Genomic DNA, 25,503 nt, shown 5'->3' with positions numbered 1-25,503 from the left:
CCCAGCAGCGATTACTAAAATCAGATTCGTACGGGTCTGACAGCGTGCCTGTGATACTGCATGGAGGCGCTGTCCTTTTTGGTCCTTCCAGTGAAAAGACTCGCAGCTAACAGCACATTTAAAGAGCCAACGAGAAAAAACGGGCAGCCAAGTCCTGTCACGGTCAGTGGCATTTCTACAGGGGGCAGAGCTATCTGCTCTTCACTGTGGAAAAGGTTCTGTGGTATAGAATGACCTCTATTCTGTTTCCTGTAGCCTAGCCCTCAGCCTAGCCCTCAGCCTAGCCCTCAGCCTAGCCCTCAGAGCACATATTTAGGTATGGAGGCCATCGCTGCAGTAGCGACGCTGAGTCCACAGGCTCTTGCTATAGGTCTTCACACCACTTCCCTGTACACCAATATCTCCAGACCCAACCTCCGTTGCTCGTTATCTACATTACCCTCATAGCTCCAGCGCCAACCGGCTAAGCTTGCGTTGCTTGTTGGCTACATTAGCCGAGTATCTCCAGTGTGAATCTAAAGAAGTGAAGGACACGACACTGAAGACGTCGTCACTGACGTCTAGCATCGCTCTCAGACTGCAGCAGACCTGTTCAACCAGCCGAGAGACAGAGGGAGAGACCGAGACGCTGTTTAGAGAGAGGTCATTAGGCTGGACAGAGCTGGTATCGGTACTCTCAGTATCAGCAGATTCACGAGGATCTGAGGTATGGTACCGGAAAAGTGGCATCAGTGTAGGTCATCAATATTAACTGGACTGCAAATAAAGGTGAAGGTAAACACTGGAAGGAGCAGAACGCTATTATTAAGTATTTGGACACCTCCACATTCCACCTACTGGAACTTTTCCCCTCTTCGGCAAAGGCCTTCTACAAGATGTCTGAATGTGTCTGAGACGTTTAGGCCATTCATCCAAAAGAGCATTAATGTTGGACGAGAGGGCCTGGCCAAAGTCTCTGTTCTGGGTCATCCCAAAGGTGTTGGATAGGGGTTAAGATCAGAGCTCTGTGTGGCCAGTCAAGCTCTCCCACACCAATCATATAACATATATAACGACTCTGGAAGCTGTGGAAGCCAGCGCTTCAGTTCTGTACTCTGCTGTACTTTACTGTCATAATGAACAGAAGTTTCACTGGCCCTAAAATAGAGCCCTGTGGGACTCCACAAGATGTGCTCATTTAAACTGGTACCAAATAATTCACAATAGTTTCTGCATTAGGATTAATAACAGATTAATAAACCTTTTAATAACAGATTAATAAACCTTTTTAATAACGGATTAATAAACATTAACAGATTAATAAAAAAATGTAATAAAGGATTAATAAACCTTTTAATAACGGATTAATAAACCTTTTTATTAACAGATTAATAAATATTTTTAATAACAGATTAATAAACATTTTTAATAACAGATTAATACACCTTTTTAATAATGGATTAATAAACCTTTTTATTAACGGATTAATAACATTTTTTAATAAAGGATTAATAAACCTTTTTATTAACGGATTAATAATTTTTTTAAATAAAGGACTAATAAACCTTTTAATAACAGATTAATACACCTTTTTAATAACGGATTAATAAACATTTTTAATGACTGATGAATAAACCTTTAATTAATATAATTAATATTAATATAATTTTAGTGGGTAAGAAAAAGACACAAGCTCCAGAAAATAAAATGCTGAACTGTCATATGAGTTTATTTTTAATACGCATATAAAAGCTGGGGTGATATTCATATAGTTTATTGTGAATAGGTCTTTTCAGACCCAAAGTTTCCCCCTTGGTAATTTCTAGAACGTATTTCTATTTCTATTCATATTCAGTTTATTCTCAGATGTAATCCTGCTGTTTCCTGCTGAATAATTGAACACTTTCAGAGCTGCTCCTCCTGCAGGCTTCAACAGTTCCCTTTGTGCTCCTGAGCAGTCTGTTAGTCCTATGGATGCTACCAGGTACATGTACCAAGCATAGCAACAGTAACTAAGGGAGACGGGACTAGTCAGAATTTCATGAACAGTCAATTATAAATAGGCAACCAAAATATCATGCAGCTGTGGATGATGCTGACCTCCAGCAGAGCTGCTCCGGCCCAGACTCCACTGTCTGTCAGATCAAGTCCCTCCCTCCCTCTCTCTCTCTCTCTCTCTCTCTCTGTCTCTGTCTCTGTCTCTGTCTCTGTCTCTGTCTCTGTCTCTGTCTCTCTGTCTCTCTGTCTCTCTGTCTCTCTCTGTCTCCCTCCCTCCCTCCCTCTCTCTCTCCCTCCCTCCCTCCCTCCCTCCCTCTCTCCCTCCCTCCCTCCCTCCCTCCCTCTCTCTCTCTCCCTCCCTCTCTCTCTCCCTCTCTCTCTCCCTCCCTCTCTCTCTCTCTCCCTCTCCCTCTCCCTCTCCCTCTCCCTCAGATGCACAGGGAGGGATTTTTATAGCAGCACCAGAAATAGGTCAATGTCATCGAAAATAACTTAAAAGAGAGCTGCGTCTGCTCGGAGATCAGCTGCTTCAGAGCAGTTTCAGGGCCAACATCCTCTTTCTATTCCGGATCTGCTCCATCCCCACAGAATCACTCTCACACCCTTAAACCTGAGGAACCTCAACTCAGTGTGATCTGCTGTGATCACGGTGATCTACTACACATTAACCCTTAAACCCTCAAACACTGTGTACTTCAACTCCCCTGGCGAGTAGTTACTACATTCTTATTGAGGGTTCTTTAGGGTTCTTTTGGGTTCTGACAACTCCAAGAACCATTTGTAAATAGAAATAGTTTGTAGCTTGGATGAACGGTTCTTTATATATAAGGAACACATGCTGAGTGGTTCCATAAAGCACCCAAAAGGGTTCCACTGTTGTTATGAGTCAAAGAGAACCCCTTTTCAGCTCTACACAGAACCTTTTCTCTTGTTTTAAACTAGGTCTTACAGGTAAACTGAGAACTAGGCCTCAGGTTCAAGGGGGTAATCCACCTGAGCTGCATTTCCTCTCCTGAAGAGTAGAGAAACCCTCAAATCTGCAGAACCTGATCAGAAATAAGAGCTGCAGCAGGTTGGAGATGGCAGTGCAGTGCCGGCTTGATGCAGTTACAGTAAATAAGGGTCATGGAACCACATAATAAGTGTTATTTAGGTTCTAATACTTTTGCTCATGCGGTGAGGGGTTCTGCTAACGCTGCCATGGTGCTTAACAGATCTAGTCGGTCCTGCGACTCCAGTACGTTCAGAGAAGGCTGCCCAGCCAGCATGCTCATATGGGCTTCACAAGGGTGGAACGTGGGCTAGGTGGTGCATGGGCTCCGACAGGGTTTGTACATGTGTTTGGGTCCTATGTAGGGTGTAGGATTGCTACAGGACTGCAGCTCATAACTACAACACCAACTATACAATGTATATTTACAAAACAGCAAAACTGAATATTTACACATTACCTTACACTACACACACACACACACACACACACACACACACACACTATACACACTCTCTATTTACAATGCTGCACCGGTTCATACCGAACCTCCTCAGCCGTCTGAGGTAGATGAGATGCTCTCACTTCCATATATCTACATTTGATACTGTACTTTGGCCGAGCGCCAGTGCAATATATCAGCTTACAGTCAGAACTGCACCGAGGTCCGGACAGCTGATTTCAGGCTCAGGTCTCACAGGGTTAAAGGAGTGTAGTGTGGAAACTGTCTGATCAGCGGAAAGCCCGCGGAGATGAGGAGGCCGTCACGGCTCCAGGTGACTCAGCAGAGGGAAGGTGATGATGAAGGCAAGAACAGTAAAAAACAACCCAATCACCCCTCTCTCTCTCTCTCTCACTCTCTCTCGCTCGCTCTCTCTTTCTTAGCATACTCAGCCTGGGTTAAGCCATGCCCCAGATTCTGCCTCCTCCGAGACCCCCACCACCTCCTCCCTGCTGACACGGGTCCAGCCACGGTCACTGAGACAGTGATTTTGGCAGCAGTGTGTCACAGTTATGACGCGTGTTAAAAACGGAAATATTACTTTTAAAATTCAGACTGAACCTATAGAAGTAATGTTATATAACTTTTGCAAATTTGAATATTAATTAGTAATACATTTAGAAGAAAATAAGACTATGGATCATTTTGGTGCTTTAAATACACTCCCACCTCCTCCAAACCTTCCAAACACCCCCACCCACCCAGACAACTGCTCCAACCGTGGTTTGAACCCTGAACCTGCTCTGTGCTATTTTACACTAGCTACACTCTCTTATGAAGTCACCATGTTTTTCAAAAATCAGCCCAGCTTATAAGCCCCTGACCCAATTACACCACTACCCCCCCTCCCACACACACACACACACACACACACTCACACTCACACTCACACTCACACTCACACTCACACTCCTCGGATAAAGAAGGAAAAACAAAGGAGGCAGATTTCCATTAGGGAGACTGGGAGCAGCTCTCTGAACTCCACCACCCAAAACCCTGAAACATGGCGTACCACAGGGCTCCGTCCTCGGCCCTGACGGGTTCTTTTAGCAGGTCACTGTTGTTCTGCTGTGAAGATGGGTCAGGACATTGGAGACTTGGGAGCATTAGTCGTCCGAGTCAAGACCAAAACCCATTCTTTCACAGTCTTAAGACTAAGACCAGACTCCAGAACCACAGCGCTAACCAACACACACATCATCCTGCGGCTGCAACACAGACAGCAGGAGGAGGAGTACATGTGGGCCAATCTTCATCACAACACACACACACACACACACACACACACACACACACACACACACACACACACACACACACAGACAGACAGACAGACACACCCAGCCCCTAACACACACACACATACACACAGTACATCAGCCATCACTTAATTTCACACACCTGCAGCACTGGAGGACATCCTGTTTCTGATAAAGTGTGACCACACTAAAGATTTTCTAAACACATCACAGCTTCTCTCAGTAACACTTCATATGAGCCCCGTTTACATTAAACAAAGTCAAGCTGGATGTTCGACCCTTCCTCTTTAGAGAGGTCACCCAGGTGCTTGTTCAGTCTCTCGTCACTTCCAGACTTGACTACTGCAACTCTCTTCTGGCTGGTCTCCCTCTGCGCACCATCAGGCCCCTGCAACTCATCCAGAATGCAGCGGCACGGGTCGTCTTCAATGTCCCAAAATTTAGCCGTGTCCCTCCACTGCTGCGTTCTCTCTTTACTGTAGCTTCCTGTAGCTGCTGCCCACATCAGATTCAGAACCCTGATGCTGGCCTACAAAGCCAAGAACGGACCAGCCCCTCCGTATCTGATGGCAATGGTCAAAAGCCGGTCTGCACCAAGAGCCCTTCGAGCTTCAAGTACGGCTCGGCTCGACCCGCCATCCCTCAAAATCTGCGGAAGACAAGCGTCCAGGCTTTTTTCTGTCCTGCACCAAAGTGGTGGAACGAGCTGCCCATGGGTGTCCGAACGGCCGAGTCGCTCGCTGTCTTCAAACGCAGACTGAAGACCCACCTCTTCAGAGAGTACTTGGGCGAATAGTTCTATGGTCGCCTTATTGTATTGTGTTTAGTAGAGTCTAAGATTAGAGGTATCTTTTGTATTATTAGTCTATTCTAACTAGCTGAGGCTTTTTCTTGGGTAAATAGCAAAGCACTTTGTAAGTCGCTCTGGATAAGAGCGTCTGCTAAATGCAGTAAATGTAGATGTAAATGTAAATGGATGGAGCTCCTCCACCATCACTCCAGAGAACACAGTTCCTCCACTGCTCCACAGCTCCTCAATGCTGGGGGGCTTTATACCCCTCTAGCCCACGCCTGGCATTAGGCAGCATGGAGCCAATAGGGTCATGATGTTGATCTGCTCCAGAGAGTCCTATTCTATTGGCAGTACTTCTTCTCTACAGGGACTAGACAAGCTGTGTGTGTGCATTTGCACATCTGTGTCAGCAATGGGTGCAGCTTAAAGTAGCTGAATGCATTCATTAGAAGGGGTGTCCACAAACCTTTGGACATATAGTGTACTTCACACTGTAAAGTGTCCAAAGTATCTGGACGGCCCTTTTACCAAGTAGGTTCAGCTGTTCAAATGTGTTCAGAGGGTACAGAGGGGTATAAAGCCCCCAGCATTGAGCTGTGGGAAGCTCTGGAGTGACGGTGCTCCATCCAGTACCTCTGGGATGAGAAACTGATGTACTTCACTAGTCTCCCAGCTCTCCATCTGCTCTCCGGTGTGTAAAGCCACATCTATTCTCAGTGTGCTTTTATAGTCTATAATGGAGTGAGCGGCATAGCAGTAAAAACAGTGTGTGTGTGTGTGTGTGTGTGTGTGTGTGTGTGTGTGTGTGTGTGTGCTGTAAATGTGCCGAGCTGAATTATCTGAATTATTTAAACACTCCTCTCACAGCCTCAGGCTCTTTCACCATGGCTTCCTCTAGAATACTGTCCGTCCAAACTGCTTACACCAGACACACACACACAGACACACACACAGACACACACACAGACACACACACAGACACACACACAGACACACACACAGAACAGAGGTCTAAGGTGTTAAATACTTAGGGGGCGTTTACATGAGCATCAAAAAACACACCATGATATCAATGAGAGCAATATGTTGGATTGTATGGACCTGGATCATATGAACATTATATAGCATTATAGAGCCCCCCCTATGCTTCCTGTAGTGTATTACAGTCTGTCAGAATGAGCGTGTGGATCATATGATCATTATAGAGCATTATAGAGCGCCCCCTACGCTTCCTGTAGTGTATTACAGTCTGTCAGAATGAGCGTGTGGATCATATGAGCATTATAGATCATTATAGAGCGCCCTCTACACTTCCTGTAGTGTATTACAGTCTGTCAGAATGAGCGTGTGGATCATATGAGCATTATAGAGCATTATAGGGCGCCCCCTACGCTTCCTGTAGTGTATTACAGTCTGTCAGAATAAGAGTGTGGATCATATGAACATTATAGAGCATTATAGAGCGCCCCCTACTCTTCCTGTAGTGTATTACAGTCTGTCAGAATGAGCGTGTGGATCATATGATCATTATAGAGCATTATAGAGCGCTCCATTATAGATATATGGGTGGGTGAAAGGGGACAGACAGACTGAGGAGCTCTGCTGGAAAACTAAAGAGAATAAATGGTCTTACCTTGTACACCTGACCGTAGGTGCCATTGCCCACCAGCTCCACCAGCTCAAAGATTCCAGCAGGGTCCTGCAGAGGGAACACCATGAAGGTCATTATTCTCCATAACAGAGGCATCATAATTCATAGTGGATGAAGAACAATGTATATGAAGCAAGTAGTTTACAGTAGATACTAATAATAATAATAATAATAATAATAACACAGATACTGATAATAATTCATAGTGGAACTGAATGTTAAAGTGTTTTAGTGTAAAGGGTTAAAGCCTAGGAGGAGTTTTCTGAAGAAGGAAAAACACAGCTGTACGGTCACCCTGTAACCCGGACAAGCTATGGAGGAAGCCTTATCTGCCTTAATTAACCAGATAGAGGGTGAGAGAGAGAGAGAGAGAGAGAGGGCGAGAGAGATGTTGTAGGGCAGAGTGGTTATCAGTGTGTTCCACATGTGCAGCTTCGTCATTCCTGTAACACAGCTCAGCAGTGTTGAGTTCCTGACCTCTGACCACATCCTCCCTACACTCTCTACACACACGCCAGTGTTCTCGCTGCCCTGTAGGATCACCAGTGTTTTGCAGTTAAGAGTTTAGACCACAGTCAAGGTACTTAGTATTGGGCAGCGTCTAGAACCCAAAGATTGGCACTCATTATCGCCAAACATCTAGAACCCAAATATCGGTTCTCAGCATTAGCTAGCATCCAGATACTCAGTTATGGGTCCTCGGTATTGTTTGACACCCGGCCCGTCTGATTATCTTATTAATCATTAGAATAACTATTAGACTCTGGGTTATTAACGCTGGTGGGCCTCATGCCGGCGTTGTGTTTGCTCCTTCTCTGGTACGCTCCCTGCACATCCCGGGCTAGATGGCCTACCTGTGTGGGTGTACAGCAGGCTGTGCATGGGTGTGTGTGAGAGACAGTGACGCTCTAACCGTCTAGAACGCCGGTCTGAGTTATTTCGGTTCAGTAAACAGAGGGAGAATCCCAAGTGCAGCAGAACTGGAACACACAATCCTCACAACATGTTCCTCCTCCAGAATCTAGTAGAAAGTCTTCTTCTCTGGACAGTAGAGACAGTTACTCCAACAGAAGGGTCAGCTCTTTAATACCCCTGATTTCAGAAGAAGCAGTGAATGAGCAGGTGTCCCAATACTATAATGTACAAAATGTTCATCAGAAACCCCAGCTGATTCACCGCTGACGGTTACAGGAGGCTGGGGACCCAGTGAGACGGAGTGTTTATACGCTGCTCTGAGCAGAAATATTTACTCCCTCATCAGCCCGTCTGACCTCAGAGCCGTCCAGCCTCAGCTACAGCACCGTCAGAGTTGGCTGCCCACTGCTCTGGGTGTGTGTGTACTCACTGCCTCTAGTTCACTAGTGTGTGTGTGTGTGTGTGTGTGTGTGTGTGTGTTCACTACTACAGATGGGTTAAATGCGGAGGACACATTTCGCTGTACAGTGACAAATACGTGCACCTTTACCTTTAAAATGACCCACTGAATGAAGATTAAGGTTCCAAGATCAATAATTATGATATTAATAATCTAATCATTATTAACATCATCATTATTATTATTATTATTATTATTATTATTATTAATATTAATTACTCCTCTGTGTATCAATGATTACATTACAGTCCACTGAGCAGAACAATGGACTGATGGTGTTAAGGGGACTTCATACCAATTAATAATTCAGCGCTTTGATCTGATTAGTGTAAAATCCTGTAGTATTACTCTACCACCTCAGCCCACATGCTGCTCCACCTGCAGCTTTCAGCGCTCAAAGCTTGATCTGTATTAACTGTAGTGGAGTAAAAGTAAATTACACTCCCCACCTGTGGGCGGAGTCCAGGAGTAAATAATCCTAACTCACACATTACTGTGTTACAGCGTGCAGCACTGACCCGCTGATCCGCTCTCTCTTATTAAAAGGCAGTTTCAGGTCCGATCCTTTGGTTTCACCGCTGTGTTCTACCACAGAGCCCTCTGCAGTCCTCTTAGAGTCATTAACGGAGCAGCCTGCAGCAGTGAGGCTCGTTCTCCGAGGAATCGGAGCAGTTTAGGTTCTGCAGTGTGGAACATGAGGACGTAATGTAATCTCTGTGGTTCTAGAGCTTTGACTGTGAGACGCTTACTCGCAGACATTTTGTCCAGATATTCGTTCATTCTTATTGTATCTCATGTTTACTGTTATATTATTGTATAATAATAATAATAATAATAAAAATAATATTGGAGTTATTCATGTTTGATTCAGCAGTTTTAGGTGGTGAATCAGAGAGTTCACACTCAGACAGGACAGGAAGTGGGTCAGCAGGGCATGGCCCAGACCACTGACGTGGGGATGGTGGGATAATGCTCCACACACACACACACACACACACACTCACACGATTTCATGTTGTTTAAACAGGCTGTGTAATAAGGGGTGTAGCGGCGCTGGGTTAAGCTGATGGACCGGGTCTGGCGTGTTCGCTCTGGTGAAAAAGAGCTGACCACACGCTCTGAAAGGTCAGCTTTGATTGGAGCAGCTCCTGAATCTGGGAGTGTGTCGGCCGAGGCAGTTTTCACACTCTGAGCTGGTTCAGTATTTATAGCCTGACCCACAGCCGGTGCTCACCTCCTAAACCCCACAGTTTATCCTTTAAAGGGCCTGCAGTGTCCTGTCCCACCTGCCTTTAAATGATTATTATTATTAGTAGTAGTAGTAGTAGTAGTATTAATAATAATAATAATAATAATAATAACAATAATAATAATAATAATAATAATAATAATAATAATAATAATAATGGTGCAGCTTTATGTTCTAAAATCAGTCATCATTACTACCTGGTCTCGGTTCATCTCTTACAATCAAACCTGTTTTTCTGTTACTGTGACTTTAAGACTAATATGTAAATGTCTCTGTTCTGATTGGCTGTGCCTAATTCAAAAAGCACTCTGAGACTCTTAAGAACTACAGTATAATATGAGTGGGCGGGGCTAAACAGTGGTAGCCTGAATAGGCAGAGATATGTAAGCCAGCTCTGTTCTGATTGGCTGTGCCTCATTTAAAGAGCATTGTGAGAGCTGCAGTATGAGTGGGTGGGGCTAAACTATGGTGGGCTGACTGGGCAGATATCTGCTAGTTTTTGCTCCTGGACTCCCCCTACTTTTACTCCACTGCAGTACATACAGATCATACTAGAGCGCCCCCTCATGGACAGCTGTACACATGCATTTCTGGACAGTGTGAGGGCTGCAGGAGCTTGATCTGAAGGTGGAGCAGCATGTGGGCGGAGGTGGTAGAGTAACACTACAGGATTTTACACTAATATGACTCTTTGGGTTCTGCAGCGTTACACAGCAGTTCTGGAGAGAGGTTCTCCTCCTGCAGCTCCACCACCAAACCTCCATAGTGCAGTAGCAGCAGCAGCGCTCCGGCCCGGAGTGGGAATGATGGAGACGCCCTTCTCCCTGTTCCAGCCAGTGGAGCATCAGCATGATCCTGAAGCTGCTGGTTGAGTGGAGCTGGACGGACAGACGGACTAGTCTCTCTAGAGAGTGTAGCTCTGTCCTTATGCTGAGTAACAATACAGGGTTTTAGACCCGGATTTTTAAGGGTTAACTGACTCATCTTTGGCCTGTAGCCACACACACACACACACACACACACACACACACACACACACACATACACATACACTCATAATGGACATGCCAGCCGCACCTGCAGAGCCTTTCACACTCCTGCTGTCCCACCTTGGGAGGAGTGAGAGAGTGACCTCACCATCCTCTCACACTGCAGTGGGGTGTGTTTGTGTGTGTGTGTGGGGGGGGGGTTAGGCAGGTGAGAAGGCAGCAGATGGAGAAGCAGCTGCAGCATGAGGACACACACTGATACTGCTGAGAGAGACTGAATAACACTCTCATAACTGGACAAATGTACAGACAAAAGACGCCACTGTGTTCAGCTCTGCTCGGTTCTTCAGTTCCCGTTCTAGATAACAGCGAGTCAAACAGTGTCAGAAACCACTCAAGCCTGTCTGTTAGAGATTACTGAACCTAAAAGCATGAACTTTCTGCATAGTTCAACAGTTCAGACTGATTCAGAGGGGGGGTTTGAGGGGTTTGGGAGGTTTGGTGTGAAACGCTGGGTTCTAGATAAGCTCCTCCAGTCAGAGCTGTGGTTCTACACTGGAGGTGAAGGGAAGCAGACGTCTGAAGCTCTACTAAAAGCTCCTCACAGAAAGTTCTTCACCTAATGGTGATGAAGACGCTGCCTGATGCCTGAGACACGGTTCTACCAGAGTTCTGAGAAGAGTTCGGCTCTAGAACCTGCTTTTAGAACCAGATCATTAAAATGGTGGAGGGATACATGCTGCAGGGTGTAGTGCAGCTACAGAAAGTAGTCCCTAAAGAAAACTGCATTAGTGGAGATTCTCTATTCACTATTTTACCTTCATCATCATCATCATCATCATCCATATAAAACTCAGAAGACTCGTGTAGCTGCACTGGTGGGTTTGGATAGGAGATAAATTATGGCCTGTATCTGTGTTGTAGTCATGGCGACTGACGCCTGCTTCCATTCACCTCCACTGTACAGAGATCAGAGTGGGTCAGTTTCTCTACAGTGAAGCTCAGATTCATACTGAACCCCCAAAACCCCCCAAACCCCCCTCTCTGAATTTCACACTGATTTACTGGGGAATTATGAAATATTGGGGGCAAGAATTCGGGGTTGATCACTTTCATCCCCACCCAGACTGCTCCCTGCAGAGCCTCTCAGAGCTGCAGCAGCTCAGTAATGCTGGTTAATGTCAGGGTGTGTGTGTGTGTGTGTGTGTGTGTGTGTGTGTGTGTGTGTGTGTGTTTATGAATGGCAGGGGTGCTTCATTCAGACGTTACTCCTCCACATGCGTCAGTGAATCATTTCTGGGTGACCCATTTTCCAGCACACACACACACACACACACACACACACACACACACACACACACACACACACCTGATACCATGATTAACAGTTAAAGCATGCTTCTATTTGTCACCCTCTGTATTTAACCCCGATCCTACAGTTCAGTCCATATAGATGCACTACCTACTAATCACCTATAGGTGGCTAAAGCTATGGGGTGCCGGGACACCTTGTAAGACTGCACTGCAGGGTCTATGTACACCAGGATTGCAACACATTCAGCCCCTCATCTGCATGTAGATATAACCAGCTGGTACAGACCTGAAGCACGGCAGTCTTTTCTCACACCATGCAAATAAAAAGTTAAAAGAGTAAAAAGAGCTTTTTACTTAATTATTGATTTTATCACAAATTAAACTCAGGATTTTGGTCACAGTTTAGTATGTTGACACTATTTTAGTCAAACAACAGAAAATCCAACTTAAATTGTGGACAAGAGAATGCTGACCAATCCGAACCTGAACTCTGGACGCTTTCCTCATCACACGGTTATGAAAGAAGCTGTAATATTATGATAGTATTATTCCTAATATGAATTGGCCGCATTGCAGAATATGATATAATCTTAAATCTCTATTGGTTATGAGATTAGTGTAAGTGTATTAGACTTCTTTATAGCAGCATTATGTGTCTAAACAGGTTTTCCAGATATAAGGAGGTGTAAACGTCTAGAAATAAAATCTATATATAAACCTACAGAAATATACTTTTTTCAGGCAATCTCCTAATAGGAAATATTAAACATATCTCACCAACGGAGGATGATTCATTCACTGAGATACTACTGATGAACATTCACATATACCCCAATGAGCCAAAACATTATGACCATTATGCCTAACACACTGCTGTTGCACCCGCAAATCTTCTCCTACAGATCTCTGAAGGTGGGATCTGTGGTGTCCCCACCGGTACGTTCCAGCAGATCCTTTTATAAGTTGTGAGATGTCGGAACAAAAGCAGAATACACTCCTGCTGCAGGATAATACCCCTGATTCCATAAGAATCGGAAGGTGTCCCAATACTTTTGTCCCTACAGTGTACATGCACCCACATACGTGGGTCATACACGGTAGGGAAAGTAGTTTACTCTCCACTTCACTGAAACTCTCAGGAGCTTCTCAGGAAAACAAAAATCACACACCAGCCTCACCGCGAGAGAGTGTGTGTGTGTGTGTGTGTGTGTGTGTGTGTGTGTGTGTGTGTGTGTGTGCTCTGAGAAGATGTTGGGTCCAAAATCTCTGGTCTGTTTTTATCACAAATCAAGAGAATTAAAGACTTTCTACTAGATTCTGGAGGAACATTGCTGTGAGGATTTGGTTTGCATTCAGCAACAAGAGCGAAGAGTGTGTGTGTGTGTGTGTGTTATGCAGGCTACATTTCACCAAATGTAGTCTCTCAAAATAGCTGAGGGAAGGTGGAGGCTTACACCAGTTAGCATGGTGCTAAATCCTCACCCACTCTCCTCAGACTGTGTGAAGACTGTGTGAAGGTGTTCAGTGGCTCCAACAGCCTGAACTGGACTGTTACCTCATAAACCAGCTACCACGCCAACACTTCCTCAAATCCGCTGAGGCAACACAGGTTTTGTAATATTAAACTGCGCACACACACACACACACACTAAAATGACTCATATTAACATCATAAACACAGACAATATATCTCATATTTCGGTATGAGTATTACAGTCTTATTATATTATATTATATTAGTTCTATCATTCTATTGGGTGAATTATTTTGTAATTTTATATAAAATTTTAACATTTTATGGCATAACATTATATATTTATCTATATTTAAAAATATATATGTAAATATATATATATATATATAAATTTAATTACACTTCAAAATACTGTCATTTTAAATTATGAGCAGCAATAATAGTACAATTGTTATAATAATAATAATAATTATTATTATTATTATTATTAATATTATTATTATTATTATGGTAATAGTTGTAGTGGAGGTGATTGTAGAGGTAATAGCACTAGCAATAGTTGTTTTAGTTTTATTTGATGCAACAAGTAAACAACTACCAGATCATTTCCTCAGATAAAATCACCTAAATAAAGTTAATAATCCTCCCGCTGAGCTCCCAACAGAATCAGCTCTTATTTCTGAACAGACTGTCCTCTGCAGCATAACACAACATTTGACCACAGCGGACACTTAAGCAACACTCCGTCTGCTTCAACCCGTCCCAGCGCGGCCCGGCCCGACCCTGCCAACACACTCCACCTTCACATCTCCACCCTCTCAGTCCATTAGAGCCGAAAGCTCGGAGGCAGCCTGCCAGCGCCAACTCTGAAGGACATCAGCACCTCCACACCAACACCAAGACTGACCACTGCACTACACGCCAGTGTGGAGACTGGCCACTTTATTAAAAACAACATACCTCCTTGTGTTTTCACGCACTGGCCACTTTATTAGAAACACCATACCTCCTCGCGCTTTCACGCACTGGCCACTTTATTAGAAACACCATACCTCCTCGCGCTTTCACGCACTGGCCACTTTATTAGAAACACCCTACCTCCTTGTGCTTTCACGCACTGGCCACTTTATTAGAAACACCATACCTCCTCGCGCTTTCACGCACTGGCCACTTTATTAGAAACACCATACCTCTTTGCGCTTTCACACACTGGCCACTTTATTAGAAACACCCTACCTCCTTGTGCTTTCACGCACTGGCCACTTTATTAGAAACACCATACCTCCTCGCGCTTTCACGCACTGGCCACTTTATTAGAACCATCTACCTCCATGCGCTTTCACAGACTGGCCACTTTATTAGAAACACCATACCTCTTTGCGCTTTCACACACTGGCCACTTTATTAGAAACACCCTACCTCCTTGTGCTTTCACAGACTGGCCACTTTATTAGAAACACCATACCTCCTTGCGCTTTCACGCACTGGCCACTTTATTAGAAACATCATACCTCCATGTGCTTTCACGCACTGGCCACTTTATTAGAAACACCATACGTCCTTGCGCTTTCACGCACTGGCCACTTTATTAGAAACACCATACGTCCTTGCGCTTTCACGCACTGGCCACTTTATTAGAAACACCATACGTCCTTGCGCTTTCACGCACTGGCCACTTTATTAGAAACACCATACGTCCTTGCGCTTTCACGCACTGGCCACTTTATTAGAAACATCATACCTCCATGCGCTTTCACAGACTGGCCACTTTATTAGAAACATCTACCTCACACTCACACACACTCAGGCTGAGAGTCTGCACAGTGATGGTGCATAGCAGGATAACCTGGCCTGCAGTGAGGGAACAGCAGCAGTCAGAGCCTCAGCTGCATGCTCAGCTCATGCACTTACACCATCTACCCTCCAACAGGCCTGACTCCCTGACTCCCCGACTCTCCGACTCTCAGACTCTCAGACTCTCAGACTCCCTGACTCCCCGACTCCCCGACTCCCCGACTCTCCGACTCTCCGACTCCCTGACTCCCTGACTCCCCGACTCCCCGACTCCCCGACTCTCCGACTCCCTGACTCCCTGACTCCCCGACTCTCCGACTCTCCGACTCTCAGACTCTCAGACTCCCTGACTCTCAGACTCTCCGACTCCCCGACTCCCCGACTCTCCGACTCCCCGACTCCCCGACTCTCCGACTCCCTGACTCCCTGACTCCCCGACTCTCCGACTCTCCGACTCCCTGACTCCCCGACTCCCTGACTCTCCGACTCCCTGACTCTCAGACTCTCAGACTCCCTGACTCTCAGACTCCCTGACTCTCAGACTCCCTGACTCTCTGACTCTCTGACTCTGCAGGTAGACACATCCACCTCCACAGCTGTAGTCTGGGGGTAAGGGGGGTAAATCTGCTGGTGAAGGAAGGCTGGGCTTTATCTGATCAGTATTAAAGGTGAACCGATTGATTTAACAGCGCATCCCAATCCTAATAATCAATACCAGTGATTAGAAACTCACCCTCAGGGCAGAGAGGTCGATTTGGTCCAGACTTCGAGCTGGAGAATCGCTCGCCATGTCGATGCTGGAGTCAACAGAGACCGAGTTCCTTCACTTTATCCGCGGCTTTATTCGCTTCAGTCCTCCGCGTGTCTCTAGTCCTCCGTCGCGCTTCGGGAGAGGCTGCTCCTCCGCAGCGGGTGTCGTGCTGCTGTATGCCGGGCTGAGTGAGCCGTAGCTCGGCGTGAGGAGCTCAGATGCGCCGCTGACTGACTGACACACGAGCGGACTTACTGCTCTTCTTCAGGGGCAGCAGGTCACGCCCACCAGCGCCGCGATTGGTCGCCGGAGGCTTTGAATCTCCAGCCACAGTGAGATATGCTAATCAGCAGGCTGCTTGTGTAACCAATCCGAGAGCGATATTATTAAAAATAGGAAATATTTAATAAAATGTTTCACTTTAATACAAAACAGCTTTTATAAATAATGTAATGAAATACGAGGAAATTAATGAATCTGTTAAAATAGTTCAGATTATTTATTCATCATGGCTAAATGTTATGCTAATTAACATGTTTTCTTATATTATTTAGATTTTTATATATTATAATAAATGAGAGTATTTCTAAAAATGCTTGAATTTAAAGAGAAATCTAAATCTTTACTGTTAAATGATGAATCAGTTATGATCAGTTTTTTACTGTTAGCTGTTTGTTTATTATCCACACTGTAGAAATCGGTCACTTCAGCCTAAAAGAAACTGACGTCATTCCCCAGCCAGCAGCTAATAATAAAAAAGTAATTATTATTTATAATCATTTATTTGAGGTTATTTGAGAACTAATTCAGTTAGTTGTGGTTTGAGGGGAAACGGCCTCAAATCCTCAGATGGTTGTGGTCGTATTTTAAGGATAATGGAGAATTTCACTGGGCCTAATATTGAGCCTGGGGGTACACCGCCGTCAGTTTGAGTCGGTGGTGTTGACAGTGTTCTTACCGGACCCTCTGTCTCCAAGCGTCTTAAAAATGAAGGTGCTGTGAAGGGGGTCTTTGGTCGACACCAATGAAGAACCATGTTCATAAATGTTGACCTTCTTTAAACCTTTAAAAGATTCTTCAAATAAATGGTTCATCATTTAGTCACTTTCCTTTTATGTCTTTTCAGGGAGCTCTATACGTATACTTCACTCACACACTTCAGTGTACACTGCTGCAAATGCCACTGTGCTTCTCAGGTCACTGTCGAGGACCTCTTTTTATTTATTGATACAAACACTTAAACTCTTACATTCCAAAATCTAGCATAATACCATTTCTCGCTTTGTGTTATTTAGTGTTTATTGTTTATTTAAATGTTTGATGTTTATTGTTGCACCATGGGTCTGAGAGTAATGCGGTAACGCTGACTCTGACTCATGAAACCAAGCAGGGCTCTTCTATGGCTTGGCCCAAACAACCCTGTGTATCACCTTCATTTTTTAAAGTGTACTTTTAAAGAATATATTTAATTATGGAAAATGTAAATTATATCAATTAAATTTAGCTTTTTAACAGGAATTTACAGACTTTATTATTGTCAAAGGTCAAAAGGTCAAGCCTAATTGAGACCTAATCAGTACCGTGATCGTGGCAAAAGGGAAACACTGACACTGACAGTTCTCAAAGAATCCCAGCACTGGTTGTGCGGCGTCTGACTGTGTATGTGAGGGCTGTAAGCTTCCCCGCTCTGAACCTGGAACTGTTCGATGTCCGCCTCCTGTTCATTAGCTCTGGGAGGGTTTTGAGAGGTTAGACTGCTTTCATTGTTATTTATAGTTTCATTCCTCTTAAGGATGTGGAGGCCCTGAAAACCCCAGAAATAGTCTCAGACAGGCTGGAATCCAAAATAAAGCAGTCTTCTTTGTGCCTCCAGTCTGCCGTCTGATAACACTGCGCTTATCACAGACAGCGAGCTCTGATGGAGATCTTCACAGATGATAAACTTCTACTTTGATGCCTACAGTCAGACACCCGGGTTCTGAAAGGGTTCCTGGTCTATTTATTCATTAGAACTGTATTACTTCCTTCCATTTATTTAAGATACACTGTAAGGACAAAAGTATTGGGACATCTGCTGAAATCAAGGGTATTAAGAGTTTCTCCTGCTTCTGTTGGAGTAACTGTCTCTACTGTCCAGAGAAGAAGACTTTCTACTAGATTTAGGAGAAACATTGCTGTGAGGATTTGATTGCATTCAGTGACAAGAGCGTTAGTGAGGTCAGGATGTTGGATGTTGGATCTCCACCCCACCTCATCATCCCCAACTCATCCCAAAAGTACTGGATGGAGCTCCTCCTCCACCATCATTCCAGAGAACACAGTTCTTCCACTGCTCCACAGCTCCTCAATGCTGGGGGTCTTTATACCCCTCTAGCCCACGCCTGGCATTAGGCAGCATGGAGCCAATAGGGTCATGATGTTGATCTGCTCCAGAGAGTCCTATTCTATTGGCAGTACTTCTTCTCTACAGGGACTAGACAAGCTGTGTGTGCATTTGCACATCTGTGTCAGCAATGAGTGCAACATAAAGTAGCTAAATGTATTAATTTGAAGGGGTGTCCACAAACATTTGGCCAAGTAGTGAACTCTTAATCCTTTTCTCCTTCTTGTGCTCTTTGGAACTGTGTTGTGTGTGTCCTCTGCCCTCTGTTCTGGGGTAAATCCAGCTGGCAACAAAACAGAGTGTTTTAAAGGCTGAGAGATTCGTTGGTAAGAGAGGGAGATAAAGCAGCGTCTGACTGATGAAAGGTTGTGATCACATACACCCGTGTTTTTCAGCTAGCTGGAATACCCTGTGGCAGTGTGTCTTACCAAACAGGTTCATAAGAATTTCCTAAGCCCTGTTCGCTGGAATTCTGGCAGCGGATCACTGGGAGAGTGTAATGTTTAACTGCTGGAGTGTGTTTCAGAGTCAACACACGATTGTTCAAGAACTATTTACCACCTCTCAGAGGAGCGGCTTCCTCCTCAGGTCTCCACGTGTGTGTGTGTGTGTGATTTATTCAGATAATATACAGTATAGGCTGTCACGTGAAAAACACGTATCTCCAAAATGATAACTTTCCAGAAGAGTGCAGAACCGTCCTACACTCTGAATGGAAGTCAATGCAATATACGTTTAGTCCCAGTGATTTAGTAGCATTTCCAGCATTTCTATTGGTCCATTTACCCAGAATGATTCACACAGTGTTACAGAGCATCTACAGGGATTAAACCATGGAGAACACTAAAAACGGACAGTGTACATACATGGTTTTCACAGGACAGCAGCCATATATAAGACATTTATTTAATATCTGTATTTGTTGTTTATTAAACTGCACAGTGTGTGACATATAGACCAGCTTTTTCAAATATAGCATTATAAATATAGCACAAATGTAGCATGTATTTTAGTTATATATAAATATACACATACTCAAATATAGATATTTAACACACCTGTGTAGAAATCTATGATCATATTACTCTTATTATTACCCACCCACATGATATATATATATATATGCATACAGCTGCTCATTGGGGGTCTTGGGTTTTCAGATCTTCTTTGTTGATTTCTTGTCTTTTTGCTGATTGTGTGAAGCTGCTTTGTGACAACAACAGTTATAAAAAGCTACACAAATAAATCTGATGTGATGATGATTCTACTGGTGATGATGATTATTACACTGCTGCTACTGATGAGAACAACGACAGTGATAATGATAAAGATGCTGCTGCTATTGATAATGGTAATAATGATGCTACTAATATTAATAATCATGATCAGTTATGAATCATATTGTTGATTATGATAATGATGATGATGATGATGATGATGATGATGATGAAGTTTAGAATGACAAGGTTGCTTCTAATGAGGTTGATGATAATGATGATGATCATGTCAGATATTGTCTTCAGCAGCAGTAGTTCTCCTTATCTGAGAAGAACACTCCTCTCCTGCACTGGTGAACGGGTGAGAGAGTGAATGGGTGAGTGAGTGAATGGGTGAGTGAGTGAATGGGTGAGAGAGTGAATGGGTGAGAGAGTGAATAAGTGAGTGAGCGAATGGGTGAGAGAGTAAATGGGTGAGAGAGTGAATGGGTGAGTGAGCGAATGGGTAAGTGAGTAAATGGGTGAGAGAGTGAATGGGTGAGAGAGTAAATGGGTGAGAGAGTGAATGGGTGAGTGAATGGGTGAGTGAGTGAATGGGTAAGTGAGTGAATGGGTGAGAGAGTGAATGGGTGAGAGAGTGAATGGATGAGTGAGTGAATGGGTGAGTGAGTGAATGGGTAAGTGAGTGAATGGGTGAGAGAGTGAATGGGTAAGTGAGTAAATGGGTGAGAGAGTGAATGGGTGAGAGAGTGAATGGGTAAGTGAGTGAATGGGTGAGTGAATAAGTGAGTGAGTGAATGGGTGAAAGAGTGAATGGGTGAGAGAGTGAATGGATGAGTGAGTGAATGGGTAAGTGAGTGAATGGATGAGTGAGTGAATGGGTAAGTGAGTGAATGGGTGAGAGAGTGAATGGATGAGAGAGTGAATGGGTAAGTGAGTGAATGGGAGAGTGAATAAGTGAGTGAGTGAATGGATGAGTGAGTGAATGGGTAAGTGAGTGAATGGGTGAGTGAGTGAATGGGTGAGTAAGTGAATGGGTGAGAGAGTGAATGGGTGAGTGAGTGAATGGGTGAGTGAGTGAATGGGTGAGAGAGTGAATGGGTAAGTGAGTGAATGGGAGAGTGAATAAGTGAGTGAGTGAATGGATGAGTGAGTGAATGGGTGAGAGTGAATGGGTGAGAGAGTGAATGGGTAAGTGAGTGAATGGGTGAGAGAGTGAATGGGTAAGTGAGTGAATGGGAGAGTGAATAAGTGAGTGAGTGAATGGATGAGTGAGTGAATGGGTGAGTGAGTGAATGGGTGAGAGTGAATGGGTGAGAGAGTGAATGGGTAAGTGAGTGAATGGGTGAGAGAGTGAATGGGTAAGTGAGTGAATGGGTGAGTGAGTGAATGGGTGAGTGAATGGGTGAGTGAGTGAATGGGTGAGTGAGTGAATGGGTAAGAGAGTGAATGGGTAAGTGAGTGAATGGGTGAGAGAGTGAATGGGTGAGAGAGTGAATGGGTAAGTGAGTGAATGGGTGAGAGAGTGAATGGGTAAGTGAGTGAATGGGAGAGTGAATAAGTGAGTGAGTGAATGGATGAGTGAGTGAATGGGTGAGTGAGTGAATGGGTGAGAGTGAATGGGTGAGAGAGTGAATGGGTAAGTGAGTGAATGGGTGAGAGAGTGAATGGGTAAGTGAGTGAATGGGTGAGAGAGTGAATGGGTGAGTGAATGGGTGAGTGAGTGAATGGGTGAGTGAGTGAATGGGTGAGAGAGTGAATGGGTAAGTGAGTGAATGGGTGAGAGAGTGAATGGGTGAGAGAGTGAATGGGTAAGTTAGTGAATGGGTGAGAGTGAATGGGTGAGTGAATGGGTGAGTGAGTGAATAGGTGAGAGAGTGAATGGGTAAGTGAGTGAATGGGTGAGTGAGTGAATGGGTGAGTGAGTGAATGGGTGAGTGAGTCAATGGGTGAGTGAGTGAATGGGTGAGAGAGTGAATGGGTAAGTGAGTGAATGGGTGAGAGAGTGAATGGGTGAGTGAGTGAATGGGTGAGTGAGTCAATGGGTGAGTGAGTGAATGGGTGAGAGAGTGAATGGGTGAGTGAGTGAATGGGTGAGAGAGTGAATGGGTGAGTGAGTGAATGGGTGAGTAAATGGGTGAGAGAGTGAATGGGTGAGTGAGTGAATGAGTTAGTGAATGAGTGAATGAGTGAATGAGTGAATGAGTGACACTCATCACACTCCAGCTGCTGGAGGACTGTCTGAGCTGAGCTCTCTCGTACAGCGCTCCGCAGGCTCCGCAGGCTCCGCAGGCCCGGCGCTCAGAGTGGGTGTTCAACAGCCAGTTCAGCCTTTGCTTCGTGTGTCAATATGAGACGGAGACCGGAGAGATGTCGAGTTCCTCGCTGCGTTTGAAGTGGAATTGTGTCGACATGGCAACGCTCCAGCAGAATCCAGTCATATTTCACACCTGAGTGATGTGGTGAGCAGAGCTGGCCGAGTCTGAGCCGCACTCCGCCGCTGCACTGCTGCTCTTCAGCTGCTTTCAAGGCCATGATGCTGGTGGGGGAGACAGCAACATCTGTTACCAAACAGCATGGCTCTCTCTCTCTCTCTCTCTCTCTCTCTCTCTCTCTCTCTCGGCCGGTCGATAATGACAGAGTGTTACTCTGGCAGGCCGGCCTTGACACCCGCATGGCCACAAGTGTCCCTGTTGAAGAGGAAGAATAGAGGCTGGGAGCACTGAGAGGCCGCTGGCTCTGATGCAACATCAGCTCAGGCTAACTGCCAAACTGTCAGCAGCTGACCACTGAAACCGGACTCAACTAGCAGACGCCACCTAGTGGCTGTGCAGTAAGAAGCATGCATGCTGAGATCCCGAATAATATGACAAATACCAGCATTAGGAGCTCATATCTTAAAAAACTACATTGAGATTAAAAATGCATTCAGGCCCGCCCATTCAGCCCACAGCAGTTTAGCCCCACCCATTCAGCCCACAGCAGTTTAGCCCCACCCATTCAGCCCACAGCAGTTTAGCCCCACCCATTCAGCCAGCAGCAGTTTAGCCCCACCCATTCAGCCTACAGCACTTTGTGTGTGCGCTGATATGAGGGGATCCTGTGGAGTCCTGTGGGCACTGATGAAGGTCTAGAGGATGACCAGCACAAACTGTCCAGCAGCAGCTCAGAGCTTCTGTCTCTGGCTTTACCTTCATCAAGCTGGACCAACTGGGTAGGAGTGTCTAACAGAGAGTGGACAGTGAGTGGACAGACACAGTGTTTACACACTCCAGCAGCCCTGCTGTGTCTGATCCACTCGTACCACCAGCGGAACACACAGTCAGTGTCACTGCAGTGCTGAGAATGACCCTCCACCCAAATACTACAGTCTGCTCTGTGGGCTCCTGACCATTGAAGAACAAACAGGGTGAGAGGAGGCTGATAACAGATGGAGACAGTCTGGAGCTGCAGACCTACACCCTGCTCCTGTACGGTCAGTGGAGCTGATCTACTGAACACTGACTGTAGATACATAGAGTGGTGTTAATGAAGTGGCTGGTCGTGGTGAATGACAGTATAGAGCCAAAACCTCTAATTGTCACTGTCATGCAAACACCTGGTATCTCCATGTTTGCTCCTTGTTCTCTTTTCTCCATAATGTGAATCTGCAGCTGTTCTTTATACTGGACCGATAGAAATGCTCCAACCTGACCCAGAATAAGTGGACACCTTCTCAGCGGGCCTACCAAGGCGAGGTCAGCTGGATAATCCAGGCCTAAGCTCAGGAACACTGGTTGGGTGAGTTTGGGTGTTGGTGAGTTGGTGCAGCTGGCTCACCTCACTATAACAGGAGAGTGTGTGTGTGTGTGTGTGTGTGTGTGTGCAACGCAGGGCATATGAGGAAGTGTGTAAGTCAGCATGTGAGGTGTGGTGAAACGTGCCTCAGTGCTGACTATCCTGCCTTTACTGCCCTTAATCACTTCAGAGGAAGCGAAGCAGAAATGACTGACAAACATAATTACTTTAACAAGTTTCTCTGTAAACACCTTAACGCTGAACCCCCAGTCCTCATAAACACTTCAGTAGATACTGAAGATTTCATAGTGGAGAATAAATCCTTCACAGTAGATCTGGAATAATTCAAAGTGGATACTGAATCCTTAATAGTGAAAATGAAATAATTCATACTAGATACTAAAGAAGTCACAGTGGATACTAAAACTATAGTGCAAACTGGAAACCTCCTAATGGAAGTAAACTAATTCACAGTGGAAACTGAAGAATTCACTGGGATACACACTAATCTGTAGGCAATACTTCATTCACAGTGGATAAAAAAAAACATCTCATAGTTCATGCATAATAATTCATTGTAGATTCTAAATAATTCATAGTGGAATCTGAATACATTACAGTGGATACTGAATCATTTATACCTACTATGGATTATTCAGTATGTGCTACAACCTGATCTGTTGATCAGAATAATCCATAATGAAATCATGTTCTGATGTTTTGGGTACTGTCTGATGTTGTTTAATAGATATTGTGATATTGGTCTTGATGTTGATACTGATTGATGTTGAGGAAGGTGGAGAATGCTGGTGTTGGGTCTCCTCACAGCGTGAGGAAGGAGTGGAGGACCTGAGGCTCTGCACTGATAACTGTCAGTAGAACCAGTTGAACCACAGTGTGTTCTGGTGAGTGTGGGAGTGTTAGTGCTGCTGGATTCTGCTGCAGCAGCAGGAAAGACAAACACTCACTTTAAGGAACAGATCGGGGGCGGGGTTTCCCCCCAGTTTCCCCCACTTACTACAAATAGAGCTGGACATGTACAGTAAAACTGCAGTGGCCGTGTGGATACAGTAGAAACATTGTGCTGTTATCTGCATGTATACGACTGAGGTTGCCAGATTCACAGTGTGTACATGTACATGTGTGTATGTATATATATATATATATGTGTGTGTGTGTATATATACATGCTCCACTTTCTGCTCAAATTGGGTGACATGCTGCAGAACTGATAGAACGGTTCCGATCCGATGATTAACTTCCCAAAACATACAATAAAAGCAACCCAGGAGCTTCTTAAGAAATGGAGTCAGTCACCTGACCTCAACTCAGCTGAGCACTTTTCACTCACAAGACCCATGAACAGTAAAACACACTGAGCGTACACACACACACACACACACACACACACACACACACACACACACACACACACACACACACACACACACTTCAGGAAGGTGTTGCAGACCTCTGGTCTTCGTGGCTCTGAGTTAATGAACCCTCACCCTGTGCTGTTCTGTGATGCACTGCTCAGTACTTGCTGTCTCTCTGCCTCCGTCTCTCTCTCTCTGTCTCTCCCTTGCTCTCTCCCTCCGTCTCTCTCTCTCCCTCCGTCTCTCTTTCTCTCTCTCTGTCTCTCCCTTGCTCTCTCCCTCCGTCTCTCTCTCTCTCTCGCTCTCGCTCCTCCACTGTTCTCCACTGTTCTCCACTGTTCTCCAGCACAATTCCCTGCTCTCAGACTCCACTGGACACATTGTGGGCAGAGCATTAACATGTACTGGAGTGTATGTTGGTGTGTAGTGGTGTGTGTTGGTGTGTGTAATGGTGTGTAGTGGCGTGTAGTGGTGTGTAGTGGTGTGTGTAGTGGTGTGTATAGGTGTGTAATGGTGTGTAGTGGTGTGTAGTGGTGTGTAAAGGTGTGTAGTGGTGTGTAGTGGTGTGTAATGGTGTGTAGTGGTGTGTGTTGGTGTGTGTAGTGGACTTCCAGAGGAGCTGAAAGATGTC

General features: G+C 45.0%; 1 protein-coding gene across 3 annotated transcripts in view; it reads right to left on the bottom strand.

Moving 5' to 3' along the window:
* Positions 1–16,340, bottom strand: part of tnika (TRAF2 and NCK interacting kinase a) — a 66,459-nt gene extending 50,119 nt beyond the window's left edge. For all 3 annotated transcript variants that reach the window (XM_072691227.1, XM_072691228.1, XM_072691229.1), the window contains exons 1-2: positions 16,102–16,340; positions 7,156–7,221 (exon numbers count right to left, since the gene is read on the bottom strand). In XM_072691227.1, coding sequence (XP_072547328.1) covers positions 7,156–7,221; positions 16,102–16,158 — 123 coding nt within the window. In that variant the 5' untranslated portion in view covers positions 16,159–16,340. The remainder of the gene's footprint in view (positions 1–7,155; positions 7,222–16,101) is intronic.
* Between the last annotated feature and the right edge of the window lie 9,163 nt (positions 16,341–25,503).

Source organism: Salminus brasiliensis, chromosome 11 (genome assembly GCF_030463535.1).
Source record: "Salminus brasiliensis chromosome 11, fSalBra1.hap2, whole genome shotgun sequence".
NCBI lineage: Eukaryota > Metazoa > Chordata > Actinopteri > Characiformes > Bryconidae > Salminus > Salminus brasiliensis.
The sequence above is the reverse complement of the archived record's forward strand: the minus strand, read 5'-3'. Positions and strand labels throughout refer to the sequence as shown.